The 27,147-nt window shown below is 35.7% G+C and overlaps 1 protein-coding gene across 17 annotated transcripts in view; it reads left to right on the top strand.

Annotated features, from left to right (window-relative positions):
* Window positions 1–27,147, top strand: part of REV3L (REV3 like, DNA directed polymerase zeta catalytic subunit) — a 189,342-nt gene that overhangs the window by 80,105 nt on the left and 82,090 nt on the right. For 12 of the 17 annotated variants that reach the window (XR_012433354.1, XR_012433355.1, XR_012433357.1 and 9 more), the window contains 8 exons: window positions 1,708–1,868; window positions 13,243–13,339; window positions 15,998–16,092; window positions 16,963–17,067; window positions 18,101–18,185; window positions 18,270–18,421; window positions 24,728–24,847; window positions 25,952–26,189. Coding sequence is in view for 13 of the 17 variants with exons in the window: in XM_065542889.2 (XP_065398961.1) it covers window positions 1,708–1,868; window positions 13,243–13,339; window positions 15,998–16,092; window positions 16,963–17,067; window positions 18,101–18,185; window positions 18,270–18,421; window positions 24,728–24,847; window positions 25,952–26,189 (1,053 nt within the window). In the remaining 4 variants the exon portion in view is untranslated. The remainder of the gene's footprint in view (window positions 1–1,707; window positions 1,869–13,242; window positions 13,340–15,997; window positions 16,093–16,962; window positions 17,068–18,100; window positions 18,186–18,269; window positions 18,422–24,727; window positions 24,848–25,951; window positions 26,190–27,147) is intronic. The other 5 variants (XM_005551601.5, XM_074036902.1, XM_074036898.1 and 2 more) reach the window with 1 other exon arrangement.

The following is a 27,147-nucleotide window of genomic DNA, read 5'->3' as shown; positions in this document are numbered from 1 at the left end:
TTCTCTTCCCTCTACAGATTTATCTACTCCCATGGGTTTGTTTGGTTTTGGTTTTTGTTTATCTTTATGCTTTTGACTTCCAAATGAATATGAGTAGCCTAATTTCTCTCTAGAGCTTCTAAACAATATATCAAACCACCTACTGGGTAGATGGAATAGCCCAGTGGTTATGAGTGAGGGCTCACAAGGCAGAGAAAATTTGATTTGAATTTTAGCCCCTTTGTTTTTTTAAGAGACAGGATCTTGCTGTGTTGCCCAGGATGGAGTGTAGTGGCGCCATCATACCTCACTGTAACCTGGAACTCCTAGGCTCAAGGGAGGTCCTCCCACCTCAGAGCTCTTCTGCCTTTTATTTGTCTGATTTTTAAATCTGAGATAATTTCTTTATTTGTAAAATGGAGGTGATTGTACCACAGACTTGTAATAAACGTTACTTGTAATAAAGTACTTTAGCACAGTATCCAATATATAGTGATCACAAATATGTTAGTTACCTTTGCTATGTTGATAAAATGATTATTATTTTCTTTGTGATTCTTTTCCAATATTATTGTTGGATCCCCACTATACCTAAATGCCCTTGTGTCTAACTTGAGTTTCTCCTTATTCCCCTTCCAAAAAATCCCAAACAAACCAATTTTTCTTACAGTTCTTCCCCTTTCAAGTAATTGCAACACCACTAACCAGCTGCTTAAGCAGGAAATCTAGGCATCACCTTCAGCCCCTTTTCTGTCTCACCCTTCACATCTAGTTAGTCATCAAGGCCTGATCATTTCACCTCTTATGTGTTTCCTGAATCAATACATTTCTATGATCCTTGTTATAGCCACCATCCTTAGTTTTTCCACAACAGCCTATTTACTCCTTACCTGTAGTCTTCTGTGTTCTATAGCTCGTCTGGTGATGTCACTTTTCTGCTATTCACCTCTCAGACAAATTTCACTGCCTCTTCAAATGTCTTAACAGGCTCTGCATGCTCACTCTTCTCATTACTTCTCTATCGCTGCCTCTGACACTAGGTCACAGTCTTACTCAGTGGTTTCAGTTCCTAAATAAGCCATGTTTTCTCGTGACCCTTTACATGTGCAGTTTTATTTACATGAATACTCTTCCCTCTCTTCAGAGAAAAAAATGCCTCTTTTTTAGTTTCTTGCTTAGAGACTTTCTCTAAGGTTTTGCAGAAACATCCTCTGCACCTCTATCTGATTAGTATCTTTTCTAGATGTTTAATATATTTCCCCACGTAGTACTTAACTATGCTTTGTATAATTGTCTGTTGTTTGTATTCATCATTGTGAAGGAAAAAAAAACTCAGGAAAGAAAAATATCAAAATGGCAATACCTCTGAGTGGTGGGATTATAAGTAATGATTTCTTTCCCTTTTTTGAATATTTAATCTTTTCAAAATTATTTGTTATTTTTAAAAGAAAAATTTTATTTTAAAAACCTTTTGGTATTTTAATTTTTAAACATAATATCAAATTGGCTTAAGACAAAATATTCTTCATCCATGCAGTTTTTTGTTATTCAGAACATGTTGCTTACTTTAAAACTTGATTGAAACTTTTAATTTCTGACAAAATACAAATTTCCAGTAAAACTGAAAAGAAAATTTTGTGTGCTAATAAGTACTTTGTTCTCTATATTTCTATATTTAACATTTTAGGGAACATAATTTTATGATGAAACTTTTTTTTTCTAATTTAGGATATGTGAACTTTTGCAAAGTGGAGCCATAATGAATAAATTTTACCAGCCTCATGAAGCGCATATTCCCTACCTCCTACAGCTCTTCATTGACTACAATCTTTATGGCATGAATTTAATAAATCTGGCTGCTGTCAAGTTCCGAAAAGCAAGAAGGAAAAGTAAGGTTAATTTTCAATCAAAGTTTGAAACAAGTGTTGTATAGTCAGTGATTTATAAAATACATATTTAGAAAATAAATGTTGAGTGACTAAAGAATGAAAAGAAATATTTGCACAGTGGAATTAGATTGTCAGAAAAAGCATCTCAGAAAAACATTTTTTTAGTAACAGCTTTATTGAGTTATAATTTATATCCATTTAAAGAGGACAGTTTGATGGTTTTTAGTATACAGGCTACCTAAAAGGTATTGTGGGTTTAGTTCCAGACCACTGCAAAAGTGAACCCTTTACGTTGCTTAGCAATTGATATGTATTGTGATTCTTTTTTTTTTTTAACCTCAGACCTTAATGTTACTTTTTATATTTTAGGAATAGTGTATGATACACAATTCTAGAAATCCCTGGAGTTGTTAGAGCCTTGTTACTTTAGTCCAGCACTTCCCTGATGAGGTGAATAGCTGTAAGTTAGTGGAGGTGTTGGTCTCTCAGCATTCCAGACGGATTCTTAAGTCCCTTGAGCCATCACCTCCACCAATGAACATCCTTGTCCATTTTATCTCAGTGGGTCGTGCAAGCGTTATTGTATTTCTTTGTGTGACATGACCTGAAAAATATTGCAAGCAGAGCTTTCTCTGGGTGAATTTGGTACTGCTTTAAAGTTGTTTATTTATAGAGCCTTTGATATTATGAACAAAACAGAATAACATGGTTATTTAAATAAGTTGATTTCCTCTCAAAACAAATTTATTTCTCCTTTTGCATTTGTAACTTTCTGAGGTGAAAATTAGGAGATTCCCAGATTTTTTACTGTGGGAATGAAAAGTTACAGACGAGAGAAGGCTAGAGCATCTTGAATGGTGAATCCTTTCTGGAAAGTTTTCAATATATTTTGCCCAGATCCATCAGTGGAATCACTTTCAGTGACAGCTATAGCCTTATGAAATGCACTTCTTAAATCATAAGACTTGAAAGTCAAAATTACTCTTTGACCCATGGGATGCAGAATGGATGTTGTGTTAGCAGGCAGGGAACCAACATTAGTCTTCTTGTACATCTCCATCAGACCTATTGGGTGACCAGGTGCATTGTCAGTGAGCAGAAATAGTTCGAAAAGAATCTTTTTTTTTTTGAGCAGTAGGTCTCAACAATGGGCTTAAAATATTCAGTAAACCATGCTACAATTGGTATACTGTCATCCATGCTTTTTTGATCCACTTACAGAACACAGGCAGAGTAGATTTAGCATAATTTTTAAGGGCCCTAGGATTTTCAGAATGGCAAATGAGCATTGGCTTCAACTTCAAGTTACCAGCAGCATTAACTAACCCTGCCAAGAGAGTCCTTTGAAGCTTTGAAATCAGGCATTGACAGCTCTCTAGCAATGAAAGTTCTAAACAGCATCTTCTTCACAGATAAGGTTGTTTTCATCTACATTGAAAATCTGTTATTTAGTGTATCCACCTTCATCAGTTATCTTAGCTAGGTATTCCGGAGAACTTGCTGCAGCTTCTGCATCAGCCCTTGCTGTTTCACCTATCTACAGTAAGGCTGTTTCATACGTTTGTGTGTTCCATTGGAGTAGCACTATTCATTTCCTTTAAGAACTTTTCCTTTGCATTCACTACTTGGCTAACTGGCACAAGAGACCTAGCTTTTGGCTTATTTTGGCTTCTGACATGCCTTCCTTGGTAAGCTTAATCATATCTAGTTTTTTATTTAAAGTGAGAGACATGTGACTCTTCCTTTCATTTGAACATTTAGAGGCCATCGTAGGGTTACTAATTGGTTACTAATTTTATATTTGAAATCCATAATTGACCCATATAGTCGTCTTAACTTTGACAAAGACATAATGGTAATTCAATGGAGAAAACATAGCCTTTTCAACAAATAGTGCTGGTATAATTTGGATGTCCATATGCCAGAAAATAAAAATAAAAACATATTTTTATATGGTTTTCACACCTTATACATCACATATACTTCACACCTTAAATAATAATTAAAATGCTTCAGAAACTTAAATGTAAATTATGAACCTATCAGAGTTCTAGCAGAAAATAAAGGGAAAATGTGTCCAGTCTTGAGTTTGGCCATGAAGTTTCAGATATAACACCAAAAGCATGATCCATGAAAAGATAAATTACTGTTAGATTTCATCAAAATTAAAAACTTTTACTTTGTGAAAAACAGTGTTAAAAAAATGAAAAGACAAGTCATGGACTGGGAGAAAATGTTTGCAAATTACATATCTGATAGAGGACTTGTGTATAAAATATATAAGAATTATTAAAAATCAACAATAAGAAAGCAAACAGTCCAATTAAAAATGGTGAAAAGACCTAAACAGACACTTCACCAAAGAAGATACAAGGATGGCAAACACGTGAAAAGATGATATTCACCATTATATGTCGTTAGGGAAACGGAGATTAAAACTACAAAGAACTACCACTATATACCTATTAGAATGACTACAATTCACAAGACTAACAATAACAAATGTTGACCAAGAGGTGAAACAGCAGCACTGACATTCTTTGCTGGTGGGAATGCAAAATAGTACAGTCGCTTTGGAAGACAGTTTCTCAGAACACTAAACATAGACTTAGAGTACGACCCAGTGATGGCACTCCTAGGTATGTTTACCTAAGTGATTTAGGTCCACCCAAACCTGTATACAAATGTTTATAGCAACTTTATTCATAATTGCCAAAAATATAAAGCAACTGAGATGTCCACTCAACAGGGAAATGGATAAACTTTGATAACATTTAGTGATAAAAAGGAACAAACAATTGATTCACATAACATGGATGAATCTTTAAAGCATTTTACTAAGTGAAAGAAGCCAGACCAAAAAGGATCCAAACTGTGTGACTTCATTCACATGACATTCTGGAAAAGACAAAACTATAGAAGTAGAAAATGGACTGTTGGTTGTTAGGGTTTAGGAGAGAGGGAAGTATTGACTGCAAAGGGATGTACAGGGGAACTTTTTAAGAGTGAAGGAATTACTCTGTACAGTTCTGGGTTGGTGGATACATGACTATTCATTCTTCAAACTCTATAACCAAGTGATATACCTTAACCAAGTGATGAAGTTTAATGTCACCAGTTATTATGTCATGTGGGTGTCATGTGCCCCCTCATTTGATGTGGTAACAAAAGTACTTCACCTCTGTGATATTCTTGCCAAAAACTCATAACCCCGGTCTACTCATGAGAAAAACATCAGACATACCCAAATTGGGAGTTGTCCTACAGGTTATCTCATCAGTACTCATGACTGCGAAGGTCATGAAAAGCAAGGAAAGACAGATAAATAGACCAGAGGAGCCTGGGAAGACATGGCAACTGAATGCAGTGTGGTGTCCTAGATTGGATCCTGGAACAGAAAGAGGACATTAGTGGAAAAATTGGTGAAATTCAAATAAAATGTTTTGTTTAGTTAATAGTAGTCTTCAAGTGTCAGTTTCTTTGTTTTGACAAATATACCATGATAATACGTTAACAATGAGGTAAACCAGGTGTCCAGTATATGGAAACTGTCTGTAGTACCCTTGGAACTTTTCTGTAAATCTAAAATTATTCAAAAATAAAAAGGTTACTGGGGAAACGAATAAGTTAGTTATCATTGTCAAGTATAACTGAGAATCTAAGGCAGATTGAGGAATGGAAGAGTTTCTAGAGTATATAATTAGGTATTAGAGAAAGAGGAGATAATTTTCATAATTAGTTTTTTCCAGTAGGTGAAAAAGCACAAGAATAGTTTGAATTAGCAAATATACAGAAACCATTTATTTTATTTATAAAAGTTAAATTATTGGAATGGTACTCAGAAGGGTTTTTTTTCAGAATACAGGAAGTGTTTACAGATTTGAAGGCATCATTATGTGAAATTTATTAGGTTGGTGCAAAGGTAATTGCAGCTTTTGCTATTACTTTCAATGGCAAAAATCACAATTACTTGTGTACCATCCTAATAGAAGGGAAATTAAAAACAGGGAAATTGCAGTATGATAAAAGATTTACGTCTTCTTTCATCATATAGTTAGCCCTCAGGTTTTTGCTTTTGTTTAGTGTAAGATAAAAGATTATGCTGAAATCATGGACAAAATCAATGAATAATTTGTTTTATTTTGTCATGTTTTCTCAGGCATATTACAGTTTAACTTGACAGTAAACTTCTTGTAAGTAAATACATGTGTTACATATATGCAGAATTTCATTTTACCTGATAAATGTAATACATGTTAATGGAGTTTTACTTTTGAAAGTAAAATATATTCAAAAGCGAAAATGATTTAGAAATTTGTATATTATATGTACATATACAATTTTGCCTGAGCACTCAGTTGTGTAATCAGTGGTCAAATGAAATGGAAATGATGCTAATTACTGTAGTTGTTAAAGTGAAGTGTATAAAGTATGTAAATGGAACAAATTTTTTTTCTTTTTTCTTTTTTTGCCCAACATGGGTAAAAGAGGAATAAATGGAGCAAATGTTTTGAGCACCACAGAGGCATTTTATATTTTTTTAACATCCACAGTTGAAAAACATATGTATATGTAATATAGAATTACATATATTTAAATTTGGGAGTTTCCATGTTCTTTAGGGAAATATGCTAAAACAGTACGGTGTAGTAACTGAATCAGTAAACTTGTGTAGATTATTTATTTGTGTCAATTTATTAGAAAATAATATTTGTTGTAATTTACAACTTGCAAAGTAATTTATTATAAATGCCCTATCCATACTGCAGCAAAGCCTTTTGAAATTTCTGAATGTGTATAAGACCAGTTGCGTGTTTTGGCATACGTTTTGTCAAAATAGCAAAGATGTTAATGCCTTGTATCATTCTAACTATACTATCTTGTGATGCACCTAGCCAAATAAGAAAATCAAAGTACTAAATTTAGCTAGAGAGGATTGTAAATTTAGTATCTTAATGTTGGGATTCTTTTTGATGCCACTCATTCAATTTTCTTTCCCTCCCTCCCTCCCTCCCTCCCTCCCTCCCTCCCTCCCTTCCTTCCTTCCTTCCTTCCTTTTCTTTTTTCTTTTCTTTCTTCTTTCTTCTTTCTTTCTTTCTCTCTCTTTCTTTCTCTTTCTTTCTTTCTTTTTCTTTCTTTCTCTCTCTCTTTTCTTTCTTTCCTTCTTTCCATCTTTCTGTCTTTCTCTCTTGTCTTTTTCTTTTTCTCTTTCTCTTTTTCTTTTTCTTTTTCTTTTTGTTTTCTCACTCTGTCAGCCAGGCTGGAGTGCAGTGGCACAATGTCGCCTCACTGCAACCTCCGCCTCCTGGGCTCAAGCAGTTCTCTTGCCTCAGCCTCCCGAGTAGCTGGGATTATAGGCATGTACCACCATGCCCAGCTAATTTTTGTATTTTATAGTAGAGACAGGGTTTCACTGTGTTGGCCAGGCTGGTCTCAAACTGCTTACCTCAGGTAATCTGCCCACCTTGGCCTCCCAGAGTGCTGGGATTATAGGCGTGGGCCACTGTGCCCAGTCAGCTTTCTCTCCAAAAACTTAAATTCCCATAAGAAATCACAACAAAGATACTAAAATTTAGAAACTACTTCCAAAGAATGACCTCAGGACAGTTTCTGAAACTGGGACATCTAAGCAGAAATGTGTAGTCTCTTCAGTTGCAGCTCAAATTCTATTTGCATTTGACCCAGGTTTCCAATCATTGTTACTGCCATTACTTCTGGAATGCATTGTGTATTTTCTTTTTGTTCGGGGATTAGTATTAAAAGTATCTTTTGAATTTTATGTGGAATTTCCATTTGAATTTTAGTTGAGGCTCATGTAGATTACCCTAGGAGTATAGATTAAAATATTTAAGAATTTGTGATTCTTCTTTATTTTGCAAATAAGATATTAAGTATATCTACCACAATAGCATTTTATGTATCATACTTTTATTCTACTATGAAAGTATTGTGGCCATTTTTTCCTTGGATTTATACATCGCAGTTTTTTTTCTCCTCTTAGTTTTGAACCATTAGTCTCAATGGTTTCTTCCTGGGTGTGTATTTCTTCCTGTGTATGAGTTTTTAGGACACAATTTTAGTAACTAGTCACATAATTTATATATTATTTTACTTAAAGGGATCATTCCTATAGTTTGCTACTAGAGAAGTTTCTCTGAACATGTAGAGTGCTGAAAAGATGTAACAGTTCTCAATATGTATACACCTAACACCACGGTACCCAATATATAAAGCAAATATTAGATCCAAAGCAAATATTACTAGGTTTGATTATTAGCATCTGTCCAATGCTGAGAGTGGGGTGTTGAAGTCCCCAACTAGCCAATACAATACACTGATAGTTAGGGACTTCAACACCCCACTGTCAGCATTAGGCAGATAATCTAGATAGAAAATCAAAAATTAATTTTGGATTTAAACTTCACTTTAGAGCCAGGCATCATAATCCTGACACTTCGAGAAGCTGAGGCAGGAGAATTGCTTGAGCCCAGGAGTTAGAGACTAGCTCAGGTAACATAGTGAGACCTCATCTTTACAAAAAATTTAAAAATTAGCCAGGTGAGGTGGCATACACCTGTGGCCTCAGCTACTCAGGAGGCTGAGGTAGGAGGATTGCTTATGCCTGGGAAGTTGAGGCTGCAGTGAACTATGGTCACACCACTGCACTGCAGCCTGGTGACAGAACAAGACACTGTCTCAATAAATAAATAAACTGTACTTTAGACCAAATGGACCTAACAGACATTTACAGAACATTTTATCCAGCAGTTGCAGAATACACATTCTTCTCATCAGCATGTGGAACATTGTCCAGGAAAAAATCATAAGTTAGGCCACAAAACAAGCCTCAACAAATTTTAGAAAATTGAAATCATATTTATTGTCTTCTGACCACTATGGAATAAAACTAGAAATCAATAAAAAGAGAAACTTTGGAAACTGTACAAATACATGGAAATTAAACAAAGTGCTCCTGAACCTTTATTGGATCAATGAAGAAATTAAGAAGGAAATTTAAAAATTTCTTGAAACCAATGAAAATGGAAACAGCATACCAAAACCTATGAGATACAGCAAAAACAGTACTAAGAGGTAAGTTTATAGCAATAGGTGCCTGTATTAAAAAAACAGATTTCAAATAAACACTGTAATGATGTATTTTAAGAAACTAGAAAAGCAAGAACAAAGCCAAAATTAGAAGAATAAAAAAATAATAAAGATCCGAGTAGAACTAAACAAAATAGAGACTAAAAAAAAAAAAATACAGAGTATCAGAGAAATGAAAAAACTGGTGCTTTGAAAAGATAAATCAATAAATCGCTAGCTAGACTAACCAAGAAAAAACAAGACCCACATAAAATCAGACATGAAAGAGGAGACATTACAATTTATGAAACAGAAATACAGAAGATCATCAGAGACTGTCATGAACAACTATATGTGAACAAGTTGGGAAACCTTGAGGGAATGGATACATTTTTGGACACATTACAGCATACCAAGAGTGAACCAGGAAGAAATAGGAAACCTGGCCAGGCACAGTGGCTCACACCTGAAATCCTAGCATTTTGGAAGGTCAAGGTGGGAGGAAGGCTTGAGCTTAGGAGGTCAAGACCAGCCAGCCTGGGCAACAGTGAGACTTTGTCTCTATTTTAAATTTTTAAAAAAGGAAACCTGAGCAGACCAATCACAAGTAACAAGATTGAATCTGTAATTTAAAGGTCTGCCAATAAAGAAAAGCCCAGGTCTGGATGGCTTTACTGCTGAATCCTGCCATACGTAGAAAGAAATACTAACACCAATTCTTCTCAAACTAGTTCAAAAATTTGAAGAAGGGGAAATTCTTCCTCACTCATTCTATGATGTCAGCTTTATCCTGATACCAAAATCAGACAGGACACAACAAAAAAAACTACAGGTCAGCATCACTGATGAACATAGACACAAAAATCCACAACAAAATAATAACAGATAGAAACCAACAAAACATGAAAAAAAAAAAAAATACACCACGATCAAGTGAAATTTATCCTAGGGCCAGGCACAGTGGCTCACACCTATAATACCAGCAGCACTTTGGAAGGCTGAGGTGGGTAGATCGCTTGAGCCCGGGAGTTTGAGACTATCCTGGGCAACATGGTGAAACCCTGTCTCTACAAAAAAATAAATCACCTGGGTGTGGTGGCATGCACCTGTAGTCCCACCTGCTTGGGAGGCTTAGGTAGGAGGATGGCTTGAGCCCGGGAGGTGGAGGTTACAGTAAGCCGAGATCATGCCACTGTACTCGAGCCTGGGTGGCAGAGTGAGACCCTGTCTCAAAAAAAACTTATTTCAGGGGTACAAGGATTGTTCATTATATGCAAATCAATAAATGTGATATATCACATCAACAGAATGAAAGACAAAAACCATATGATCATCTCAGCTAACACAGAAAAGTTATTTGATAAAATTCAATGTCCCTTCATGATAAAAACTCCTGACAAATTAATCACAGAAGGACCATACCTCAAAAGACAAGGATGCCCATTTTTACCACTCCTGCTCAACATAGTACAGAAAGTTCTAGCCATAACAATCAGGCAAGGTAAAGAAATAAAAGGCACCAAATTGGGAAAAAAAAGGTCAATTTATCCCTTTTTCGCAGATGACATGATATATATATGGAAAAACCTGAAGACTCCAGCAAAAAAACTGTTAGAACTGATAAACAAATTTAGTAAAGTTGCAGATTTTTTTTAAAAACACACAAAAAATCAATAGCATTTCTGTGCACCAATAACAACTAGCTGAAAAAGAAAACAAGAACACAGTCCCATTTATTATGGCTACCAAAAAGAATACTAATAAATTTAACCAAAGAAGTAAAGGTTCTATAGGAGGAAAACTAGAAATTACTGATAAAATTAATGGAAGTAAACAGTGGAAATAGACAAATGGAGATATCCCATGTTCATGGATCAGAAAAATTAATATTGTTAAAATGGCCATATTTTCCAATACAATCTAAAGATTCATAGCAATTCATAACAAAATACCTATGACATTCTTCATGGAAATAGAAAAAAAATTGTAAACTTCATGTGGAACCACAAAAGAGCCTAAATAACCAAAGCAATCCTGAGCAAAAAGAACAACTGGAGACATCACACTACCTGAGGTCAAAATAATACTAGAAAACTTTAGTAACCAAATCAGTATGGTGTTGGTATAAAAACAGACACACACACGGGCTGAGCAAAACAATACTACAAAGCTTTAGTAACCAAATCAACATGGTGTTGGTATAAAAACAGACACATAGGCTGAGCAAAATAATACTACAAAGCTTTAGTAACCAAATCAGCATGGTATTGGTATAAAAACAGACACACGGGCTGAGCATGATGGCTTGCTCTTCTAATCTCAACATTTTGGGAGGCTGAGATAGGAGGATCACTTGAGCCCAGAAATTTGAGTCCAGCCTGGGCAAGATAGTGAAACCCCATCTCTACAAATTAGCAAATCATGGTGGCACATGCCTGTTGTCCTAGTAGCTTGGGAGGCTGAGATGGGAGGATCATTTGAGCCTGGAAGCTCAAGACTGCAGTGAGCCATAATCATACCACTGCACTCCAGCCTGGATGACAGTGAGACCCTGTCTCAAAAAAAAAAAAATTGTAGGACAGATACTCTGGGACATTGGTCTGGGAAAAAATTTTATGGCTAAGACCTCAAAAGCACAGGCAACCAAAGCAAATAGACAAAAGGGACTGTGTAAACTAAAAAGCTTCTGCACAGCAAAGGAAACAACAGAGTAAAGAGACAGCCTACAGAATGAGAGAAAGTATTTGCAAACTATTGATGAAATGAGACTAATATCCAAAATATATAAGGAACTCAGCAAGAAAAAAAAATAGTTTCATATCTGAGTAGACATTTCTCAAAAGAAGACATACAAATGACCAGCAGATATATTTTTTAAATGCTCAACATCACTAATCATCAGGGAGATGCAAATCAAAACCACAATAAGCAATGATCTTTCCCCAGTTAGAATGGCTGTTATGGAAAAGACAGTAACAAATGCTGGTGAGGATGCAAGGAAAAGGAAACTTGTATACACTGTTGGTGGGAATGTAAGTACAGCCATTATGCAAAACAGTACGGAGGTTTCTCAAAAACCTAAAACCAGAACTACCATATGATATAGCAGTCCCACTGCTGGGTATTTATCCAAAGGAAAGGAAATCAATATGTCAAACATAGATACCTATACCCCCATGTTTATTGCAGCACTATTTATAATAGCCAAGATATGGAATCATGACTTAAGTATACATCAGTGGATGAATGGATAAAGAAAATGTGATATATATACACAATGGAATTCTGTTCTGCCTTATTTTTTATGAAAATGAAATTCTGTCATTTGCAGCCACATGGATAGAATTGAGATCATTATGTTAAATAAGCCAGGCCCAGAAAGACAAATATCACATGTTCTTACTGATGTGGGAACTAAAAAAAAGTTCACCTTTAGCCAGGAGTCATGATGCACCCCTGTAGTCCCAGCTACATGGGAGGCTGAGGCAGGAGGATTGTTTGAGTCCAGGAGATTGATTCCAGTCTGGGCAGCATAGCAAGATGCCATCTCAAAAAAATAAAAAGTAGAATGGTAGTTACTAGAGGCTGGGAAGGGTGTATGAGAAGGGTTCCAGGAAGATTTGAAGACAGACTGGTTAATACAATTAGACGAAATAAGTTCTAGTGTTTGATAGCATACAGGAGTGACTATAGTTAACAACGATATATATTTCAAAATAACTAGAAGATTTGAAATGTTCTCGACACAAACGATGAATAACGTTCGGGCTGATGGACATCCTAAGTACCTTGATTTTGTCATTACAGGTTGTATGCATGTATCAAAATACTACATGTGCCCCATAAATATGTACAAATATTATGTATCAATAAAAAGGGATCTGTAATTTATGAGTAATAAAATTTTTTAAAGATCATTTACTGGCCAGGGGCTGTGGCTCATGCCTGTAATCCCAGCACTTTGGGAGGCCGAGGCGGGTGGATCACGAGGTCGGGAGATCGAGACCATCCTGTCTGACATGGTGAAACCCTGTCTCTACTAAAAATACAAAATAAATTAGCCAGGCGTGGTGGCGGGTGCCTATAGTCTCAGCTACACAGGAGGCTGAGGCAGGAGAATGGCGTGAACCTGGGAGGTGGAGCTTACAGTGAGCCAAGATTGTGCCACTGCACTCCAGCCTGGGTGACAGAGCAAGACTCCGTCTCAAAAAAAAGACATTTATCTTCTAAAAAGTAATTATATAAAAATTAAAAGTAGAATTTATTCCTTTTACTTTTCTATTCCTAGGTAATACACTGTATGCAACTGGATCCTGCAAGAATCATTTATCAAGAAATTCTCTTGCTGGTACTTTATTTCGGTGGGAACAAGATGAAATACCAAGGTTAGTTAATGTTGTAAAGGAAATGAAAATTTTACATGTATCCTAGTTGTGATCAGAAATCAGTGGTTACCATGATTAAATTTTAACCTTTTATTGTGTTGGATCTTTTTAATCTATACACTTATTTAAAAAAGCAAACCTTGACATTAGTGTATTACAAGGAATAAACGATTTAAAAAACAGACCATGAAAATGTACCTAGTTATTACCTACTTAACAAAAGGAATACGAGGTAGATATTGTTATACTTTTCTGCAGCATTCATCTTCATTGTCCATTCTAATTTGATATCCTATAACTTGTAAAAAAAAATTTACATTTATGATAAAATAGTAATTTAAAACAAAAATCTAAATATTTTTAATAAAAACCCCTAAAATTTATAAATATTAAATATGTAATAAATTATTTTGACATGCTATTTTTGAATAATTTGTAATTTATTTGTTTCATTATTGATTAGACTTTTTTTGGAGACAGTATATTCCAAATGCTTGGATTTTTCTGTTTCAAAGCAGCTGTGTATTTGCTTATGCAAATTTTTTACTACATTTTCTATCTACTGATGCTAATTTTTAATTAGCTCCTGTTCTGAATGTCTGAAGCAGTTTTGAAATAAGGGCAAGTTGTAAATTTCTACTGTGAGATTATATTTTTTGATGTTATTGTTTCCCTCCTTTCTCTCAAATGTGCTACTTCTGCAATATTCATCCTTGACATTTACGACATAGTTATTTCAAATTATGAAACTTTTTTATATAAGAAAACTGTTGATCATAAACATTTTTAAATCTGTTCAATTTCTGTTAAGTTGTATGAATGAAGAGGACAATTCACATTTTGTTGTTGTCAAGACAAGGTCTTGCTCTGTTGCCCAGACCAGAGTTCAGTGGCACAATCTCAGCTCACTGCAACCGCTGCCTTCTGGTCTCAAGTGATCCTCCCACCTTAGCCTCCCAAGTATCTAGGACTATAGGTGTGCAACGCCATGCCTGGCTAATGTTTACAGATTTTTTGTAGAGATGAGGTCTTACTGTATTGCTCAGCCTCCCAAGTATCTGGGTCTACAGGTGTGCAACACCATGCCTGACTAATTTAAAAAATTTTTTTGTAGAGATGAGGTCTCACTGTGTTGCTCAGGCTGGCCTCCCAAGCCAAAGTTGGGATCACATTCATGAGCCACCAAGCCCAGCTGACAATCTACATTGGGAAATATTTTTTTTGAAAGAGAAAGGGATATATTATGATAGGTTGACTAATATATTCCTTCTCTATCAATGGTGAAAAGATATGTGTGTATGAATATCTAAATATATACCCGTGAGTACATATATACATATATTATTTAAGTTGTAAAAATTCTGTGGTTTAACAAACTTAACATAAAATATTCCATCAAAATTTCCTTTAAAATAGACGATGGAAAATGAGGTTTTGCTAACATGTTTTTCTTAAAATGTTAAAAAGTGTTTCAAGGCCAGGGCACAATGGCTCACACCTGTAATCCCAGCACTTTGGGAGGCCGAGGTGGGCAGATCACTTGAGGTCAGGAGTTCAAGAACAGCCTGGCCGACATGATGAAACCCCTTCTCTACCAAAAATACAAAACTTAACTGTGCATGATGGCACATGCTTGTAATCTCAGTTACTTGGAAGGCTGAGGCAGGAGAATCACTTGACCCGGGAGGTGGAGGTTGAGGTGAGCTGAGATCGCACCACTGCACTCCAGCCTGGGCGACGGAGTGAGACTCCATCTCAAAAAAAACAAAAACAAAGTGTTTGAAATAAAAAGTTAATGAAATGTGTCATCACCCACTTTGTAGTAAAATTATGGATCTCCCCTTTTCCACTTGGTGTCTGTTTTTGTACAAGTCCTAAATTTTGGAATAAGTAAACTAGGAGCCACACTAGATGTTATCTCTTCATTCTGTTAAGTAGGATCAATTATGTGGTATCTTCCTTATCTTCTCTTTTGGGGCACTGATGAAAAGCAAATGCTTTTGAGTCAAAGATCCTGAATGGGAAACAATCCTTTGTAGTTCTTATAAAAATTAATGACCTTGTGGTATCATTACTTTTCCTAGCTATGATCCCACTGTTGATCATTCATGTAGTTTTATCAATTCTGTAGTTACGAAGAATTTTAAAGTATTCCCCATCTCAGCAGTAGGTGAGGGCAGGAAGAATGGTGAATTATCATTTGCCCATTTCTCAGTGTGCTCACCTTCCCTTATCTCTTATTGCACGTTCTCCCTTGTTTTTTGAATACTGAAAAAGATGTCTCTAGGCAACTGATTTCATATGTGCATGGTTTTTTATGCATTCCTCTGTGGTTTTTATATTATCCTATCCCATTCTGCCCCGGGTATGACCGTATGCTAAAACGTTTTATATTCCTTTTTATATAAAATCTAATGAACCAAAATATATAGAATATACTTCAATAGGATTTTAATAGGGTTGTCAGTATATGTTTTGTATTTTTCTCATCCTATTTTTCTTTATATATACACAAAGTATCAATTTTGTCATGAATAATTGTGTATTAATCAGGTTTTCTGGGTACCAGCTAAACATAAGATAATTGTATAAGTAAGAAAAATCTTAGAAAATTTGCTCTCACATAATTATTATGTTTTTTATATCCTTTAATTGCAGCTCTTTAATATTGGAAGGTGTTGAACCACAGAGTACATGTGAATTAGAAGTGGATGCTGTAGCTGCTGATATCTTAAATCGTCTGGACATTGAAGGTTCATACACAATTGTTCTTAATACATGTTTTTATTTTTTTAAATGAATGACTGGCCAGGTGTGGTGGCTCACATCTGTAATTCCAGCACTTTGGGAGGCCAAGGTGGGTGGATCATGAGGTCAGATCGAGACCATCCTGGCCAACATGGTGAAACCCCATCTCTACTAAAATACAGAATAAATTAACTGAGCGTGGTGACAGACGCCTGTAGTCCCAGCTACTCTTGAGACTGTGGCAGGGGAATTGCTTGAGCCCAGGCGGCGGAGGTTGCAGTGAGCCAAGATCGCACCACTGCACTCCAGCCTGGTGACAGAGCAAGACTCTGTCTCAAAAAAAAAAAAAAAAATTAATGACCAAAGTAGAATAGAAAAAGTAGGAAAGAAAACTTTACAAAGAAACTAAGATATTATAGAAGGAGGATACAAAATGTTATGAAGATTGCTTCTATACTTCTACTGAGATAGTAATTAATTTTTTGTTTATATTTTTGTCCAAATGACTATATTTGAATAGATACACTAAAATAAGGGTGACACTAAATAAAATTAGCTAATATAAAGTAATTTAATGTACTCTGCCTTTTAATTTCTTAATTTTCATATTGTATATCAGCAAGGGTATTCTTAGGTCTGTTGACTGTCATCAGGTGTTTGAACTGTATTCACTTGCTGGATTTTGGGGAACCACTAGGAAGAAAGCTTAAAAAGGAGTAACATAATAAGTGTAGGTTGGGATAATTTGTCCACTTTATTACACAAAATATATGATAGATTTTTTTAAAGGCAGTATTTATTAAAGAAAAGTTTAGATTTTTTTAGGCGTTTTTTTACTTTGACCCTGTAATATTGAAATATTATTGTGATTACAGCTCAAATTGGTGGAAACCCTGGTCTACAGGCTATATGGGAAGATGAAAAGCAACGGCGAAGAAACAGAAATGAAACTTCTCAAATTAGCCAACCTGAGTCACAAGGTATAAACCTAATAGTGCTTTGATTATTCTTTTAAACCAAGTATTTTAATGGGAAAGTTTGTCATTGAGTTGTTCCTTTGACATTAGATTTTACTTTTCAAATGACCTTTTGTTTTGTATTTTTCTTGTTGTCATTGCTGTACAGCCAGTATTTATCTTTATAACTATCTCCAAATTGTCACTTATTATCTCTCTCTCTCTGTAAGAAGTTGACATTTTTACTATTCTTTGTTTTTAGTGTACCTTGTCCTCTTGCCTCACTTTTTTGTTTTCATTCTCTAGTGTGTTCTAGCCCTCTGTTTTTCCAAATGAACTATAGAAAACTCACAGAAGATCATGAATTTCAACTTAGGAACACTGTTTAATACATTAAGCTTTGAAAATGTAGCCATTGAAATGCTGCCCACAGTTTATTTTCTGAGTATGTCATATAAGCTCTCACTTCGTTCATTATGTACAGCTCTAAAGAAATACTCATTACTAAATGGTGCCACATTCAAAAAGAATTTGAGGGGGTTCAGATAATACCATGGATACAACAGAATTTTAAAAATAAAGATAAAAGAATGAAAGACATCATTCAAAAACAGATACATTATTTCAAAACACAGCAGTAAGCCTATAGCGAAGTTCAATTAAAATTGTTACTAAAATTGTTACATCTTACGCACTAAAATGTTTTGATAAACTTTGAGTGCCTTTTATTTTAAAAATAGAAATATATTTTATAAGGGGATTATTTTTAGTTTTAGGATACAATGTATTTATAGGTAGAGAACAGTTTTTCTGTTTCAGATTTAGATTATAATTATAGAACTTAATCTTGAACTGAGTTTAAATGCCTAATTTTGTAACTTTAGTAACAACCATTTCTCTTTTGTGTGATTCTATAGTAAGACTACAGTTAGGTTGTATTATATATATTTAGAGAAAGATAAGAAATTGCTACCATTTTTAAAGCTACTTTAGGAGAAAGGAAAATATTTCATTCATTTGCTATCTACATTTTTTAATGCACTTTTAAAATTCAAAGATCACAGGTTTGTGCCAGCAACAGAAAGTGAAAAAAAATTTCAGAAGAGACTTCAGGAAATTCTCAAACAGAATGATTTCTCTGTGTAAGTGGTTATTTATTATAGATCTCAGAACTAATTTTATTCCTTTGTTATCTAGTCTGTTATAAAGGATATGTTTTAATTAAGCAGAACATTATCAGGATCTGTGGACTACAGTGATGGATCCCAGGAGTTCTCTGCTGAGTTAACATTGCACTCTGAGGTTCTGTCTCCTGAAATGCTTCAGTGTACACCAGCCAATATGGTAGAGGTTCACAAAGACAAAGAATCAAGCAAAGGTAAGATTTGCTTTTCATGTATAAAGAAGCTACTAGAACATATATCTAGCACTGAGATGTTAATATTTGATTGAGTTTGCTAGGAATTTTTTTCCCTACGAAATAAATATTGTGAATATAGCAAAAATGTCTCCCATTCTGTCACCCTTTCTGCATCTCTAAAGGTAAGGAGTATCCTGAAGTTAGTGCAAACTGTTACCATATATAATTTTTATATTTTCTTATAATGTTTGCCCACCATATATACCATTAAGTTTTTAATTTTACATAAATGATGTTCTACTTGGCGTAGATGAAGCAACTTGCTTTTTTCAGTCAGCATTATATTTTTAAGCAACTTGAGGTTTAATTTACATAGCATAAAATTCAGTCATTTTAAGTGTATAATTCAGTGATTTATAGTAAATTTACAAAGTTGTGCAAACATCTCCACAATCCAATTTTAGAATGTTTCCATCAGTCCACAGGATCCCTTGTGTCCATTTGCAGTTATGCCTGTTTCTACCTCAAACCCCAAGTAACCACTAATAATACATGGGCCTTGTATAGATACTGTGTATTATGTAAGTGAAACCATATAATATATAGTATTTTGTGTCTGGATTCTTTTACTTAGCATAATACTTTCAAGGTTTATACATGTTGTAGTATCTATCAGTATGTATGGAGATACCACATTTTGTTAATCCATTTATCAGTTGATCAACATTTGAGTTGTTTTCACTTTTGATTGGTAAGAATCGTGCCGCTGGCCAGGTACAGTGGTTCATGCCTGTAATCTCAGCAATTTGAGAGGCTGAGGCGGGCGGATCACCTGAGGTCAGGAGTTGGCAACCAGCCTGGCCAACATGGTGAAACACTGTCTCTACTAAAAATATAAAAACTAGCCGGGTGTGGTGGCGCACACCTGTAATCCCAGCTACTCAGGAGGCCAAAGCAGGAGAATGGCTTGAACCTGGGAGGTGGAGGTTGCAGTGAGCCAAGATCATGCCACTGCACTCCAGCCTGGGCGACAGAGCAAAACTCCATCTCAAAAACAAAAAACAAACAAAAAACAAAAAAAAGTGCTGCTCTAAGCAGTAAAGCATAAATTTTAGGATAAATATCATAAAAAGAGTTGTAAAATGATATAAATAGTAACAAACGAAACAGTTTAAGAATAAACTTCACTAAAAAGATTACCTCTGCCAAGCAAAAGAATTGCTAGGGCATGTGGTACATTTGTGTTTAATTTGAGTTAATTTAAAATAAACTCCCAAGCTGTTTTTAAAGTGACAGCAATGTTTTACTTTCCCACCAGCAATATAGGAGAGTTTCTCAGGCTCTCCATCCTCACTAACACTTGTTATTATCTGTCTTTTTTAATGTAGTCATCCTAGTGTGTGAAATAGAATCTTACTGTGGTTTTAATTTTCATTACCCTCATTACTACTAATGTTGAGCATCTTTTATGTCAACATTATAACTTTGAAATTTATCCTTGTTCATTCATTTTAGCTGCTGATGACTGTTCCATTTTAAGACTAAACAACAGTGTTATCTATTTCTCAACAAGTATTAGATGGTCTTTACTTTTGCACTTAGTGCTATATCTGTCTCCTTATGGCTATATGCAGGAGTTTCTCTACCAAACACATGCAGAAGAGTGAGTTGCTGAATGTTCGGGTGTATGCATTGTACTCTACCTAGATAGCATCTGTTCTAACAGTTTTTTTATAATGCAATTAGCTTATACATGGTTAGTAAACAAGACAATAATAAAAGTTTTACCCAGAAGTCACATTGTATCGTACGCAATTTTACTAGGCAAGCGAAACCTCAACATTTGATAGCATCAAATAATAAGTATAAAATAATAGATGTAAAAGATTTGCCGCTCTGATTCTTTGAAATAGTGTCTCTGCATTTTAATCTGCATTTCCTAATTACTAACGAATTTGAGCATCTTTAAAGGCCATTTGGGTTTCTCTGTGAATTATGTTATTTGCTCATTTTCTATTGAGTCATTTCTTTTTCTTATTTGTAGGAGTTCTTCATATTTTCTAGATATTAAGTCTTTGTCAGTTATACTTATTGTAGAGATATTTTCTCTCCATCTAGGCTTGTCTTGTAAAAATCTTCAAAAAAAAAAATGTTAACTTCTTTTCCCCCCATTTGAAAAAAAAAAAAAAAGGTTATCCTTGGAGTTTTACATGTCTTCAGTTTTAATGTCAAGTTTACAATATTCCTTTATGGTTTAGTTTTGGTATGTGATTTATGAGACCTTGCCTACCCTGATGTAATGAAAATTTTCTCTGAAGTATTCATTTTAAGGCTTATGTGTGCTTACAATTTGGTTTTTCATATTTAGGTCTTTAATGCATTTGAAATTTTACTTTTTACTTTTAATTTTTTGTTAATTTTTTGGGGTACATAGTAGGCATATATATTTATGGGGTACATGAGAGATTTTTATACAGGCATACAGTATAATCACATCAGGATAAATGGGTATCCATAACCTCAAGCATTTATTTGTTTGTGTTACAAACATTCCAGTTATACTTTTAGTTATTTTTAAATGTACCATAGATTATTGTTGACTGTAGTGACCCTGTTCTGCTATCAAATACTAGATCTTATTCCTTCAATTTTTTTGTACTCATTAACCACCCCACTTCCCCACCCCCCACCCTACTACCCTTCCTAGCTTCTGGTAACCATCATTCTACTCTCCATCTCCATGAGTTCCATTGTTTTAATTATTAATTAGCCCCCACGAGTGAGTGAGAACATGCAAAGTTTGTCTTTCTGTGCCTGGCATATTTCACGTAACATAATGTCCTCCACTTCCATCCATGTTGTTGCAGATGGCATGATCTCACACTTTTTAGGGCTGAATAGTACTCCATTGTGTAAATGTACCACATTTTCTTTATCCATTCATCTGTTGATGGACACTTAGATTGCTTCCAAATCTTGGCTGTTGTGAATAGGACTGTGATAAACATGGGAGTGCAGATATCTCTTCAACTCGACATATCAATTTCATTTCCTTTGGATAAATACCGAGTAGAGAGATTGCTGGATTATATGGTAGTTCTATCTTTAGTTTATTAAGGAACCTCCATACTGTTCTCCATAGTGGCTGTACTAATTTACATTTCTACCAACAGTGTACGAGAGTTCCCTTTCCTCCACATCATTGCCAGCATTCATTATTACCTGTCTTTTGGATAAAAGCTATTTTTACTGGGGTGAGATGATTTCTCATTGTAATTTTGATTTGCATTTCTCTGATGATCAGTGATGTTGAGCACCTTTTCACCTGTTTGCCATTCGTATATCTTCTTTTGAGAAATGTCTGTTCAGATCTTTTGCCCATTTTTTAATTGGATTATTAGATTTTTTACTATTGAGTTATATATATTTTGGTTATTAATTCCTTGTCAGATGGATAGTTTGCAGATATTTTCTCCCACTCTGTGGGTTGTCTCTTCACTTTGTTGATTGTTTCCTTTGCTGTGCGGAAGCTTTGTATAATAACTTGATATGATCCCATTTGTCTACTTTTGCTTTGATTGCCTGTGCTTTGGGGATATTTCCCAAAAAATCTTTGCTCAGGCGAATATTCTAGAGAGTTTCCCCAATGTTTTATTTTAGTAGTTTCATAGTTTGAGTCTTAGATTTAAGTCTTTAATTCATTTTGATTTGATTTCTGTATATGGTGAGAGATCAGGGTCTAGTTTCATTCTTCTGCATGTGGATATCCAGCGTTTTCTCAGCACCGTTTATTTGAAGAAATTGTTCTTTCCCCCAAGGTATGTTCTTGGCACCTTCATCAAAAAAGAGTTCACTGTAGTTATGGATTTATTTCAGGGTTCTCTGTTCCATTGGTCTGTGTGCCTGTTTTTATGCCAGTATCATGCTGTTTTGATTACTATTGCTCTGTAGTATAACTTGAAGTCAGGTAATGTGACCTCCAGTTTTATTCTTTTTGCTCAGAGTGGCTTTGGTTATTCGGGGTCTTTTGTGGTTCCATGTAAATTTTAGGATTATTTTTTTCTATTTCTGTGAAGAATAACATTGGTATTTTGATAGGGATTGCTTTGAATCTGTAGATTGCTCCGGGTAGGTATGGACATTTTATCAGTATTGATTATTCCAATCCATGAACTTGGAATATCTTTTTCATTTTTTGGTGTCGTCTTCAATTTCTTGCATCAATATTTTATAGTTTTCATTGTAGGGATGTTTCACTTCTTTGGTTAAGTTTATTCCTAGGTATCTTATTTGTAGCTATTGTAAATGGGATTACTTTCTTGATTTCTTGTTCAGATTGTTCACTGTTGGCATATAGAAATGCTACTGATTTTCATATGTTGATTTTCTATCCTGCAACTTCGCTGAATTTGTTTTTTAGTGGAGTCTGTAGGTTTTTCCAAATATAAGATCATATAAGGATAATTTGACTTCTTCCTTTCCAATTTGGATGCAGTTTATTTATTCCTTTCTTTTGTCTGATTACTGTAACTAGGACTTCCAGTACTGTGTTGAATAACAGTGGTGAAACTAGGCATCCTTGTCTTGTTCCAGATCTTAGAGAACGGGCTTTCAATTGTTCCCAGTGCTGTGAATGCACTGGGTCACACCTGAAGTCAGCATGTCCCTGGATCTCACCCGAGGCCTGCAGCAAGTACTGCCTGAGTGTCACTTGTGTTTACTCAAGGCCAAAGGGCTCTTTAGTGGGCAAGTGATGAACCCTGCCAGGTCTGAGTCCTTCCTTTCAAGGCAGCAGGTTCCCTTCTGGTCCAGGGCGTGTTTAGAGTTGTCATCCAGGAGTTAGGGCCTGGAATATGTGTGTCACAACTCTACCTTCCCTACTGTGGCTGAGCTGGTATCCAAGTTGCAAGATAAAGTCCTCTTCGCTCTTCCCTCTCGTGTCCTCTCGTGGTAGGAAAGAGTCTTCTGGAGCTGTGAGTTGTACTGCCTGGGACTGTGCGGGGTGGGGAAGAGGGGTCACAAGTAATTCCTTGGCTTCCCCAGCTACTCTCTCACTAGGTGTGTGTACCCCAAGTCTACTGGCTCCGAGCCCAGCACGGTACTGGGACTTGCCCAAGAATTGCAGTCCTTGTGGATAAGACTGCCTTTCAACTTTATTTAGGATCCCAAAGTGCTTTAGCCCATAGTAGTAATGCTGGCTGCACCTCAGGTTCTGGACTGCTGTATTGGGCAGTTTGCCTCTGACTGGGGCTGGTCGAATCCTCTCCCCATGGGTGCTGGCTAAATTCTGTTCCATGTTGCTTTCCACTGTGACAGGGTAGCACTGAGTTCCAATGCAAAGCCCCACATTCACTGTGTTCTGTCTCTCCCAAGCACACAGATTTCTCTCTCTGTGCCACAAGACCATTGCCTGAGGGGTGGGAGGTGCTATCAGCAATTCATGACTGTCTTTTCTACCCTCTTCACTGTCTCTTTCCTTGATATGTTGTTAAAACCAAGTACTGTGATTGCTCTCCTGATTTTCTATTCTAATGAAGGTGCTTGCTTGTGTGGATAGTTCAGTTTGGTGTTCCTGCAGGGGACGGCAATTGCTGGAGGGTTCTATATGGCCATATAGACTACTATTTTTTGATATCATGAAAATACAATGAATGTGATATATAATGAAAGCTTTCTGAGAAATATATAATGTAAAATGAATTTTTTAATTGCTTAACCATTTCTTTGTGTTTTTATAGCACTTAAAAACTATTTCTGCCCAGTTATGACAATGAAATGGGAAACCACAACTACAGTTCACAAACAGGCAGAAAAACCAGCACACACCCCATTAGGAATTACACTAAGCTCTTTATTTTTTATGCATTCAGAAGAGAGTCCAGTACACATGTGTCAAATAATGAGCACTGTCAATTTTTTTTCTTAGAAGAGTTGAAAAACATTTATTCTTAATTTGTTGTTTTTGAACCATAGAGAATAAAGAATTTTAGTATTCAAATAAGATAGTTTATCTTTCATTTTCACTTTATATATTTGAATATGCAGTGATTTTTATCAGACTAATAGAACTACACGCATTAAGTAGGATTAAAGAGGTTATAAATATTTGGTGATTTATAGATTCAGTGTTTGATTTGATGAATCCATGTGACTGGTTAAATATTTCTGTGGCTTTTTATTATGTTTTTATTTGGCATGCGTCATTAACATTTTGAAATTTAAAATAGGTTTATATGGTAATGCTTCCAAATTTACACAAATCCTAAATGATAAATTTTGGATTTAGGCCATTGCTTTAATTTTTTAATTCTTTGTCAAATTAAGGTCACACTAGACACAAAGTGGAAGAAGCTCTTATTAATGAAGAAGCAATTTTGAACCTCATGGAAAATAGTCAGACTTTTCAGCCTTTGACCCAAAGACTGAGTGAGTCACCTGTTTTCAGTAAGTAACAGTGCTACCATAAATATTCAGTATTGTAATTCAGAGAAAATGTGTGTTGTGAAGAGGTTTTTTTTTATTGACTTGAAGAGGTAAATGTTGCATGTTCAATAAGCACTCTACTGAATATGAAAATGAAACCTTGCATTAAATCAAGTAGCTTTGCCTTTTTTTCTATACAGCTTAAAAAACTTTGTGAAAGAAAATAGTTTTTTTTAACTGTACTTTGATTCAGGGAAAACCGTATTAGTTTAGAAGGAGAATGCATTTATTTTGAATTAATATTTTGCAAAGTTCAGTACATTACTGAAACACCATAAGTGGTTCTTTCTTGGTGAGTATCACAGATTTCACTGGAGGAAACATGGGTTGCTAGGGCTGCGGTCCCAGCCTCCTCATCTCGCTGGCCAGGGCTGCGCTCAACCAGTCCTTCAGCAGCCTCCCCTTGAGCGGTATCTCAGACTTCTTGCAGCCACTGCCAGCCTTCGCTGGCAAAGCCTTCCAACTAGGGGCTGACAGTGCTGAGCTGTCCCCATGGCCAAAACCCTGTGCAGTCCCAGGCAGCCCTGACCGGAGCACACAACAATGTTATTTTAATGATGTCCCTAAATTACTCTAATGCAGGTGGTCCAAGGATCAACTTTGATAGGAGAGCTACCTCAACACCTGAGCCTTTGTACCAACTGTATTCTTTCAGCCTGTGCCAGTATCTATGATGTTGTTATTTTATTCTAAGTGATCTGAATTGTTGGATTATTAAGAAAACAGGCCGGGTGTGGTGGCTCACGCCTGTAATCCCAGCACTTTGGGAGGCCGAGGCAGGCGGATCACGAGGTCAGGAGATCGAGAACATCCTGGCTTACACAACGAAACCCCATCTCTACTAAAAGTACAAAAAATTAGCTGGCCTTGGTGGCGGGTGCCTGTAGTCCCAGCTACTTGGGAGGCTGAGGCAGGAGAATGGCATGAACCCGGGAGGCGGAGCTTGCAGTGAGCCGAGATCCGCCACTGCACTCCAACTCCAGCCCGGGTGACAGAGCAAGACTCCGTGTCAAAAAAAAAGAAAACTTGAGTTATTTGTTGGTGATTATTGTACTTGTTTTGTAGTGGACAGTAGTCCTGATGAGGCTCTGGTACATCTTCTTGCTGGTTTGGAAAGTGATGGATATCGGGGGGAAAGAAATAGGATGCCATCACCGTGTCGCTCCTTTGGAAATAATAAATATCCCCAAAATAGTGATGATGAAGAAAATGAACCACAAATTGAAAAAGAGGAAATGGAGCTTAGTTTGGTGATGTCCCAGAGATGGGACAGCAATATTGAAGAACATTGTGCCAAAAAGAGGTAATTTTTTAGTTATTTCATTTGTTTTATTAACTTTTAGCATTATCATCCTTCAATCAGAAATTACTTGTTACTATTGTTCAGTGTATAAAATACCTTATGAGCTAAATTGGTGTTTTAAAATTCCCTTTTAGTGATCTGTTTTTCATGTGGCATATACTCCATATTCCAAGCAAAATAAAGTTCTGCTACATTTTAAGAGATTAACCTAACTTTTAGAAGTTATCCATTTATATACACATTATTAACATATGTGAGTGATAAATGGGGCAAAATTGGAGTGCCTTCTTATCTTAGAACTAGACAAAAAGAATGCCCTGTGATAGTTGAGCTGTTGTTGAGTATCAGAGCAACAATGTATAGAGTCAGACTGAAGATAGGGTATGGCTTTGGGGTCTGATTAGACTAAGGGAACTAAGGTTAAAAACAAATAAATAAAAGACTGAGAAGGAAACACTGGTGTTGTGGTTTGTTTCTCAAAATCAGTGAATAAGTTGGTGTTGTGGTTTTCTAAATCAGTCTCTGTGAACTTGATTGGTTTGAGTCTGCCCTTTAGTTATATGCTCTGTGTATCGAAAAATCTAGGCCTGTGAGCCTGAAAGACTGAGTATGCCTCTCCTTTAAACTTCTGTAGGCTAGATTAGAACTTTTTTAGTCTGTGTTTGAAATTTTCAACCCCAAAGCCATCACTGAAAGGTGAAAGAAGTTAATCCATAAATTCAGTGTTTACATGTATATGACAAAAGTTTTGATTTTTCTGTTTAATAAATCAGATATAGAAATCTCCAGATGTGATGTTAAATTCTTTCCTCTAACATTGTCACTGCTCTAATAATAGGCATTGTCGATCCTATGATTACATTTATGCTTATATGTTCATTGGCTGAACCAATTTAGTGAAAACCATGCCCACTTTAACCTTGGGAAAACAAACCTAAACATTTTGTACACGTTATTA

This window comes from Macaca fascicularis, chromosome 4 (genome assembly GCF_037993035.2).
Source record: "Macaca fascicularis isolate 582-1 chromosome 4, T2T-MFA8v1.1".
Classification (NCBI taxonomy): Eukaryota; Metazoa; Chordata; class Mammalia; order Primates; family Cercopithecidae; genus Macaca; species Macaca fascicularis.
This window is presented reverse-complemented; position numbering and strand designations above follow the sequence as displayed.